Genomic DNA, 10730 nt, shown 5'->3' with positions numbered 1-10730 from the left:
AGTCATTTATCGAAGCTATAGTGATGCCGGAATATAGTTTTTGTCAGTGGTACAGGGATCCTTAAAATACCATGCTGACTGTGGTGAAAAAAATAATCATCCTACAAATGGCTATGACAAACACATTTGCTTAAAAAATACATATTGAAAGTAAACTTCATCAATGAAATATAAACGAAAGGCAGTGCTACATGTCAAAAGGTGCGAGACCGTCTATGTTACTGAGATGTTTGAAGACTCATCGTCCACTACTGATCACTTCATACGTCTCTTTGATCTGGACTAGAACCACGCATAACTAAACTAAACATGGAGGATCATTGACGAGCAAGGAGGATTCCACACGTCAATACAAGGGTCAAGGTTACAAATAAACGTGATATGTCATTGGTATATCGTGACGTCATACTGAAGTTATTACACACGTGGTAAAGTGACGTCATCTGTAGTTCACATGATATGTACTCAAAGGTCACGTGAAATAATTATATAGTTGTTCTACATCATGTTAACGTAATTTAGAAATTTACATGTGTTCACTTAACATATGTGAGGTCATATTACATGTATAGTTTCATATTCGATATATATATTAAATTTTATTATCTCAAATTATATTATATTGTATTATTTTATGATATATTATATGAAGTCAAGGCATTTAATATGAACTCATATTTCCAGCATAAAAACCATAGATGACATAAAACATGTTTCGTCAATGAAATCAGGTCTGAGAAGCTTACATGAAAAGCGCCATATTTTTTGTTGCTATGCAACACTCACAGTTCAGATCAACTTATCTCCCCTTTTACGTTTAGGATAGCAATATGAATCATATAAACGTGTTCACACTTTCTAGATTCTTTTAGAGCAAGAAAATAGTCGAATAGATTTATATTCAACACGGCTACCTACTACATTGTATAACGGCCATTCTGATGACAAATTGACTCCGTGTGAAATTATACCGACAAAACACCACAAACATACATAAGTTGTCGTAACAACAATTTCATATTCATTTTAATATGAACGTAGAAAATAGAAATATAGATATTTTTTCTCGATTTTTGTATAAAAGGTATGAAAATTGTCTTTTTCCCCTATATATAATAAAAGAAAGATTTCATAAAGGAATTAACTTAAAGAAATAAGTTGACAATTCTTTAGTCATATTAATTTTACATCGTACTTATTCATAAATATTTAAAAAATTGATTTCGTGAAATACAAATAATTTTAGAGGAATTACAACTATAAAACCGCAGGCAGCAGATTTAATAAAGTGATATATTTTTGCCTGAATATATCATTTTCGTTTTTGAAGATTAAAAAAAACCTCACTTTATTCCTGCAACTTGAACTGATTCAATTGTGGTTTTTAAGGCCTATTCACTATCAATTTTAACCTTTCGTACGTAACAGCTCTTCGATAAATCTCGGTTATACGAACAAGATCTTCGGCAATTTCCGTATACCAATTTTATATGAAAACATCTTCGGTGACTTCTGTACAATTATATTGTTACAAAAATAGAGATTTTTGAACTCATTCATTAGAAATACAAATATATATTTACACACACACACACACAGGATAACGGCGACATATTTTACAGGGGCCATAAGCGTATCCCAGTAGCAGAAAAAGTGAAACCAATTTCTGAGTTCACATTTACTTTTTATAAACTATTAAACAAGTTTCACAGGGAATGCTCGCTGTTTACGATCGACAAGTAATAAATTCCTCACAGTCGTTTCTTTCCTTTTACACCTAAATTGTGATAAATAACACTGACCATGTTACATGTACATTATTTACATTATTGCAATCACATTAAAAGAATATGAAACCAGAGATTTTTTTTAAAAGTTCACTGCTTATATTTAGTATCTGTTAGATTTTTTCATGTACCCTTGAGAATTTAATAGTTTATCCACAAGTTCGTTCGTACTTCCTGCTTGAGAATGTTTTCATATTTACGACTCACCATATCCTTTTTTTGCCTTTTTTCCAAAGAAATTATGACGAGACACAATTTGACGTGTGTTCTCACATATTAGGTATATTCACTATAAATTCAAAACGAACTTGAAAATATCTGCATTTAGTTCATTTTGTGGCACTGACTATCTAACACAAGGTTACCTCTTTTGGTCCACAAGACGAAACATCTGAAACGCAAATGCTGACATAGGTTCGAAATTTTACTCCATGGAAACGGCGCATGCTCGGCTAGGATTTTGGGTAATTCAAGCGTAAAATGACTAATCTGAATTGACACTAGGTTTGTTTTAAATGCAAATAACTGTGAGAAAATACAAAATTTGTTTGATGTTAACACATAAGCACTGTTGTAACGGACGATGAGACGTCTACACTGTTGTAACGGACGATGAACAGGACAGAATGTTTCTGAGAGATTTTCCGAAACTATTAGCTCGGCTAACTTTTTGTCTCTTCTTGATTTTGTCCCTTGAATTTTCGTCCGTGGCAAGAGCCTCGGTTGAAACTTGATACTTTTTTTTCTTTTGAAACAAAAGATTTTTAAAATGAGGTCGTCTATGGGATTTATTCTGCTTTGGTTTCGTTTTATCTGGTGACGGTTTGTCCGATGTCTCCTTGTCGACTGGTGAGTGTCCAATACCGTTACTACCTTCTGCCGGGGTGTCCATGTCTTCCCGCTAAAAGGAAAATGAAAAATGTTCACAATGAAAAACGTTATTATTTACAGACGTTCATAATGAGCTTCCATCAAAAAAAATGTTTTCCTCCTCTTTATCCATTATCTATCGTCTCCATCGTAAAGTAATCATACAATCTGAAAGAAAGTGACGTCATTTCATTATCATTGTATGACGCCACGGATCCCGGAGGCCGCGGTGGTTAAGGCGTCTGACTGTCAATGACCACTAGCCTTCCACCACTGGGACGCGGGTTCGAGGTCTACGTTTGCAGTCGCTAGGTACTGGTCGCAGGTCGGTGGTTTTTCTCTTGGTACTCCGGTTTTCCTCCACCACCAAAACCTGACACGCCCTTAAATGACCGTGACGTAACGGCAGATGTTGACGCACATACGAAAAGTCGCGGATTTCGCTACATCAGCGCTATATAAAATCTGAATAAGGATCAAATATATATGTTATTATATACCATCTTATTCAGATTTTTTTTATCTACCTGAATATTTCATTAGAATATATAAAAGTTTCGAGTGCAACCTAATAATCACCGATATAACGTCAAAATTCGCCATTACTCCAATGTAATGTGTAACATAAACGGGTTACGCGTTTAAATAAATGAATATTTAAAAGTAAAATATGGGCCCATTCTGCAGATGTTTGAATTTTAAAGCTATATAACAATGTTTTCTTGAATAACATGATACTTGAAAGTCGATATCATTTTTGAAAGTTGCAAAAAATACAGGAAACCCACTTGTATCATTTGTGTAATGTTTTTAGTTGTTCAAAATGTGCGTTCATTCGCAATATGATTTCTAGATGAATATGTTATGTCGTTTGCCTGGATTCGGTTTGGTGCAAGTTCTTAATCTATTCAAACAATCTGCAAAAGTTGATAGAAATTAGAGCGACAGTATTTGGGTAATTAAGATATTACTGGGTCTAGCCGTTATGTAACGGTCCGTAAAATGCGACATTTAAAAAAAAACAACATATTTGTGACTTTCGAATGAAATGACACATCCGTTTGTTTTAATGAAAAAACATGCATTGGCAAGTTCTCTGACTCAGCTTTTTGAAGCATAACTTAGATATATCGTGTGCCCTAACACCGCTGCACAGCATTGATTTCCCCATGTCTAGCCGTCATGTAACGCTACATTGTTTTGCGTCGAAAACATTAATTCGAACGTCATTTTCTTGTTTTGTTTATGAACAAAATTTAACATTTTTAGTGAATGTCCTATGGTTGTTTTTTACACGCAATAACAGCCAAAACATGCATACGTATTAAAAATATCTCAGGGTTTCATTTTATGTAAATTTTCTAATTATCCGTTTTCAAATTTCCGACATATTGTGTTTGAAGGATGTGGCATTTATTTAACGATTTAGTTTTTCATAATTTTTGCATAAGCAGAGTGAATGAAATAACTGGTTTTAGCGGGAAAAGGTGATATCTTCTTAATGGAGAGACAAAAATATGTATAATATCGGTACTTTAAATTTGAAAACATCCCACAACATTGAGGATAATTTGATGTCGATGGCTTTAATAATAACATGTGGGGAATTGATTTTATTTGCACATATTGGTAAGAAAAAAATCACTACGTGGTGAATGATGACGTTACGTCAATCACTTTAAAGGAAAACGCAGAGAGGGATATCTTATAAATACATCAATGACTCAGCTCTGTGTATTGGAAGCAAAAGATGACGAAACCGCGTGTAATTTTTTACTATAAAATTGTAAGGAAATGGTTGAATCGTTGTAATAGTTTTCCACATCATCTTAAGGTGTGCAAGATAGGAAATTGACCGTGTAAGACACGTCTTTTTTTGCATATTTCTAAATATAACAAAAACAAATTTTCTACAACTTTGATTTACAGAAAACAGGTACATTCGACACAAAGAAGCATTTTCCATAGGTTAAAAAAGCAGGAATTTTAGAGTAAAAGTATCCCGTATGATGTCACAATGACGTCATTCTCTTTTTGTGACGTAATACTTTGATGCGGATGCTGGTAGTTGGATGCTTGTTCTACATGGGCGCAGCAAGAATATTGGTAGATACTAATAAGCATGCGCTATGTTTTATAATGTGAACACACGAAGACGCGTTGGTGTTTTAATTGTTGAAATTATCTGTAAATTATTTTCAAACATTGAAAGTCACAAGTGGATCAGAATTTGGTACAACTGGTGATAATCGGGAAGCGTAACAACCCCCCCAAACACACACAATATAATCGAATAGTGTCACCTCCTTTCACTATGATTTCAATCCAACCGACTTTTGTCACTCTCCTGTCACAATGATATCAATCCCACCGACTATTGTCACCCTCCTGTCACAATGATATCAATCCCTACGACTATTGTCACCCTTCTGTCACAATGATATCAACCCCACCGACGTTTGTCATATTCCTGCAACATACAGTAGATCAATCCTGCACAGCTATTGTCACCTGCCAGTCACATGGACCAATCCAACTCCCTTGTCACAAATATCAATCCTACTGCCTATTTCTAATCTCCTGTCCTAAACAAAACAAGAACACTAGCACATCATAGCTTAGTGATTACTAGCTGTTGAATGTATTGAAAATGACTGGGAAACTCTTTCCAGACCGGTTGGGAGGTGGTAGAAGGCCTATATTTTGACCTGGCGAGGTCAAAGCATCCTCAAAACTCCAGGGTTTACGTTCACTTACGCTCTCTGTACCCCTGGAATATGTCAAAGCAAAATTGAAGGCACGCGGCTAGCAATTTGATCGGTCTCAGGTAGAAAAAAAATCTGACCAATCGATAGGCCGATACCAGGGCATTTGAAGTTTACAAATTTCATGTTTATTGGGTTCCTCAGATACATTACAATGTACAAAATGGAGTACAGAGATGCGACACCCAACTACAAAGTCAGTCAATTTTACCGTTACGCGACCGAGCAATTCTTTTAATGTACATCAAAGTATCAAACTAGTCTTCTCGTCTCATCTACAAGGTGACGTACACTGAGCCTTCAAATTTTTCATGACAAATTCCAGGGTCACAGAGAGCGTAAGTTAGCCTAACCCCTGCAATATCGCAGATGGGGGTGGGGGTAAAGTAACCATTGTTGTACGTTTTGACGGACAGCAGGTTGCACAATTACAAATTACAGTTGAAGGAGGAGAACATTTAGACATTTTAGCCTGTGTGGAAAATGTAATGAGCGAAATTCAATCTTGTATGTGATTTTTCAAATTTATTTATTGGAATGCGTGAACAGTGTAATAACTCTGAGGTTAACAACACCAATGTCAATGTGTGACTAAATGACAAATGACATCACGTCATAATACAATGTAACTTATAATCGGAGCGCGCTTTCATTCTCGGACTTCAATCAAATAAAAAATACGGATTATTTTAATATATGCATGTTATTCTATTAATTAATATGTGCTTTATAACTTACATGTACATATCATCGTTGATATTAAGGTAGCAGATTGTACTTATACGGGTAGCGTTATTTTATCATATTTTTCTTTCACTTCTTAACCGTTATCTTCACGTTCAACTCGATCATTGTCAAAATTGGTTACACTTGTCATATACAAACCGTGACCATATGAATGTCAAATAATTAGGCTTTACATATGTCTATTTTCATTCCAATAGCTCTGAAAGCACGTGTTTTACAAAGCCGGTCGTGTGCCACAAACGTCAAACCTAAAACGAAATGACGTTAAAAGTGTGTTACACTGTTGTTCGTCAACATCTGACGCTACGTCCGTTACTGTTAATAGGACGTGAAACAACAGACAGCACAATATGACATATGTCCATAGGAAATTATGACATACATTAAGTATTCACCGAATAGCAAAGTAATCTTGTGGTATTTTTGTGTTTTGTGTAATTAAAAGCAGAATTTATGAAATATTTATTCATTTATTGAAAGTACCTGTCCCTTCATGCAACAAATTTCAGCAATTCCACGATCTTCCAAATACTATTGTGTAATGTATATGTACATGTATTTATAGATAAATAAATAAATAGAATAAACAATGGTAATAGTACAAGCCATACTCTAGTCTAAGTAATCCTTTTTTCGTTACAGAAGGTGGTATCATGATATTTTTACCAGATTTATGTCTAACATGTGTAAACATCGGTGACGGTGATTCAGGGATACAAGGGACTCGGAATCTAATCCTTGCTGGCTTAATCGGTTGAACGCTTGTTGTTGAAGTGAACGTCTGTTACAGTATTACAAACTCTAATTAAGGATTGAATCTAGCTTTGCTCGATTTCATGGGTAGATGAATTGAGTTGGCCTTGAAGAAAACATTAAGGAACTGTGAAGACCAACTCAATTCATCACCCCATGAAATCGACCAAAGCAAGATTCGAACCTTATATTTCAATCAAAGTGTGTTTTTATCAATAATTGGAACTTGTGAATTCCATTCTTCTGATAGTTTGCCCTATGTTCTGGAGCTTGTACATGTCTACGCATTGACGTAATGTAAATAAGAGGCCCAATGGTCCTGATCGCTCACCTGGTATTAATTTCACACTTGTAATCTTAAAAGTGGACTAAAATATAGCTACAGGCAGATTATCAGGGTTTGATTCATAGGAACCTATTATAAGATTTAAACATATGTGGCCTGTGACATTGAAAATGGATGAAGGTAATTCATTTAAACAAACTCGGTAGCCCCTCATCCAAGCATGCTACTGGCCAAATATCATCACCCTGGGCATTTTGGTTATTCAGAAGTTGTTTAAAATAAAATATTGACGACGGACGGACGACGGATGAACAGACGACGGACGCCGCACCACGGCATAAGCTCACTTGGCCCTCCGTCAATGAAGGACCATCATACAACATGTTGGTGTACGTTTATAGTTTAATACAGTCAAATTATTTAGAAACAAAACACAAAATCAGATATTAAATGTCATTTTTAAGTTTTGTTGATGAATTCATAAGATATCAAATTTTCTAACGCGTCGTCGCGGAAGAATAATGTCTAGACGAGGTGCGCAGGCTCCGCTGTGAGTCTACGACAGACATCTTTTTACTAGCTCGAAGTGGAGAGCCGCTAAATTTCAAGGTTCTACACCTTCTGAAATTTGAAGATGCACTAATTGAATGTCGAATTAGACAGGAAACCAGACATTGCTTGAAAGGACGAAATAATTTGATATGGCAGTTTTCTGTTCGACGGCATTTCATATAAGACGGGTCCACATGGAATTACGTTGTACCGGGGGCTGATACTGACACAAGAGGCAGAATGGGTAGCTGGAGGGAGAATTTCTAGGGCAGTACATGACTTGTCACTACCGCTAGCAACCGCGAGCTGATACTATTTTGCTGATTGATCGTTTTTTGGTGTATTGAACAATTTCTTGTGTAGCTTCAATCAAAATGTAAAATCTCATCAAGTGCATGGTATCTTCTTTGTTTAAACAAGTCAATAGTTATCTTCCTTCGCAAAATAAGACGCACATTCAACGTTAATCTGGTCAAATTCATCGGAAAATGAAACAGGTTACATTTGGTAAGTTGCATTGAGTCAAACTTGAGTAGGATGTTGAAATAAAGACGTGTTAGAAGACCTAGAGCTTTAAGTCCTATCCGAGGGACTAGTCCGGTAACGAGTCATTAAGACACGTGATCTACAATTTTGAGTCCTATCTGAGGGACTAGTCCGGTAACGAGTCATTGAGACACGTGATCTACAATTTTGAGTCCTATCTGAGGGACTGGTCCGATACCGAGTCATTGAGACACGTGATCTACAATTTTGAGTCCTATCTGAGGGACTGGTCCGATACCGAGTCATTGAGACACGTGATCTACAATTTTGAGTCGTTTTTGAGGGACTAGTCCGGTAACGAGTCATTGGGACACGTGATCTACAATTTTGAGTCGTATCTGAGGGACTAGTCCGGTAACGAGTCATTAAGACACGTGATCTACAATTTTGAGTGCTATCTGAGGGACTAGTCCGGTAACGAGTCATTCAGACACGTGATCTACAATTTTGAGTCCTATCTGAGGGACTAGTCCGATACCGAGTCATTGAGACACGTGATCTACAATTTGGAGTCCTTTCTGAGGGACTTGTCCAGGAACGAGTCATTGGGACACGTGATCTACAATTTTTAGTCGTATCTGAGGGACTAGTCCGGTAACGAGTCATTGGGACACGTGATCTACAATTTTTAGTCGTATCTGAGGGACTAGTCCGGTAACGAGGCATTGAGACACGGGATCTACAATTTTGAGTCCTATCTGAGGGACTAGTCCGGGAACGAGGCATTGAGACACGTGATCTACAATTTTGAGTCCGATCTGAGGGACTGGTCCGATACCGAGTCATTGAGACACGTGATCTACAATTGTGAGTCCTATCTGAGGGACTAGTCCGGTAACGAGTCATTGAGACATGTGATCTACAATTTGAGTCCTATCTGAGGTACTAGTCCGGTAACGAATCGTTGAGACACGTGCTCTTCAATTTTGAGTCTTATCTGGGGGCTAGTCCGGGAACGAGTCGTTGAGACACGTGCTCTTCAATTTTGAGTCCTAGTCCGGTAACGCGTCATTGAGACACGTGACCTATAGCATTGAGTCCTATCTGAGCGACCACAGGGACCTGAAGATTTATTAGAGCTATATTTAGACCTAAACTAAGGTGTTCAGAGTAATTTTACACGTTTTTCGGTAAAAAAGCAACCCCCTATGATGATAATGTACGAGAAGAGAGGAAAGCTCTCGAAAAATCGATCCTTACTTACTTGCTTGCATCAAAAACCACATTTCTAGTTGATGTACAAATATGCGTAGTACCGTTTGAAAGATGGATATTTTTTCTTTTAAAAACCTCCTATATTTACGTAAAATGTAATTTCGTTCCGCAGACATGATCTCCGTTTCCTACAAAAACACACGCCATTTCCGAGTTTCAAAGTTTTTCGCAGTCAAAGATTTATGAATTTGCTCATTTATTATTATCTTAAACTGTAGTGCCTTTGGTCGGTCAGACTCAAGTACGTAATCTTGTTGTAACTTATATATATTCCCCAATGTTGAGCTTTCAGAATTAGCTCTAAGCCCTGTCACAATGATGAATTCGCTCTCAAAAGTATTTACATATAAGAATGAAATCATTCAACTAGCGTGTATTTCTGACAGCTTAATCAAATATATCTCAAACTGACATCGATTTCTGATTCTATGACGTATGCGGCTGATGTATATGGTCCAGCGTCTGACACACAGAAATGTACATTTCATGTCAAACAGGTCACGTTATCTGATCTCTGGAAATCGACATTATGTGTACATTTCGTATCTAGTTTTTACAAGCTTTTCGAATGGTTCGATCGGTGAAATGCGAAAAGACTCGCCGTAATATCAAAGTTCAGCACAACGGAGCCTCGTAAGACCGGACTCTGTGATTTAAAGGAAAACGGAACCTTGATACGGACACTAAATGGTAAACCAGTACTTCGTTAGTCAGAAAAATCTGATTTAGTCTAGCCACTGATTTCCCGATAAAGTAAACCGGAGACTTTATGCTGTTAAAATCTTTCACTGATATGAAATACCTGTACGTGACCTAGATCTATTGCTGTTTCTTTCCGTTACATTATTTCACATTTTCACAAACGTGCATGCCTTGCAGTCGTATATACCTTGTGTGGTCTTGAATATTCATATAACCTTTAACTTTACAACAATTATGATGAAAGGCTAGAGCGCTATCCACTGCGTCACCCGACCACCACTAGATCTTCAGTTATTTTATTTATGTCAGCGAGTGTCGTCTATACGATAGCGTTGATAGCTTCAGATTTTTTTTATCTCCCTTAGCAGTGGCAAGATAGATCTGGAATCCAGGCAGTGGTTTTGTTTGGTAGCTTTTCTCTGTACTCTGTCTATTTTCCTCTATATATTTGATTTTGTACGAGGACCTTACCGATTTGTCCTACCAGGTGTTTTTATCGTATTTTGA

At 36.8% G+C, this 10730-nt stretch overlaps 1 protein-coding gene across 5 annotated transcripts in view; it reads right to left on the bottom strand.

The window, feature by feature from the left end:
• Nucleotides 1-1051: 1051 nt before the first annotated feature.
• LOC110443638 overlaps nucleotides 1052-10730 on the bottom strand; it is a 74226-nt gene continuing 64547 nt past the window's right edge. For all 5 annotated transcript variants that reach the window (XM_021487979.1, XM_021487978.1, XM_021487980.1 and 2 more), the window contains one exon: nucleotides 1052-2688. In XM_021487979.1, coding sequence (XP_021343654.1) covers nucleotides 2380-2688 — 309 coding nt within the window. In that variant the 3' untranslated portion in view covers nucleotides 1052-2379. The remainder of the gene's footprint in view (nucleotides 2689-10730) is intronic.

Source organism: Mizuhopecten yessoensis, unplaced genomic scaffold (genome assembly GCF_002113885.1).
Source record: "Mizuhopecten yessoensis strain PY_sf001 unplaced genomic scaffold, ASM211388v2 scaffold716355, whole genome shotgun sequence".
Classification (NCBI taxonomy): domain Eukaryota; kingdom Metazoa; phylum Mollusca; class Bivalvia; order Pectinida; family Pectinidae; genus Mizuhopecten; species Mizuhopecten yessoensis.
Note: the sequence above shows the minus strand (reverse complement) of the source record. Positions and strands in the feature narration are given on the sequence as shown.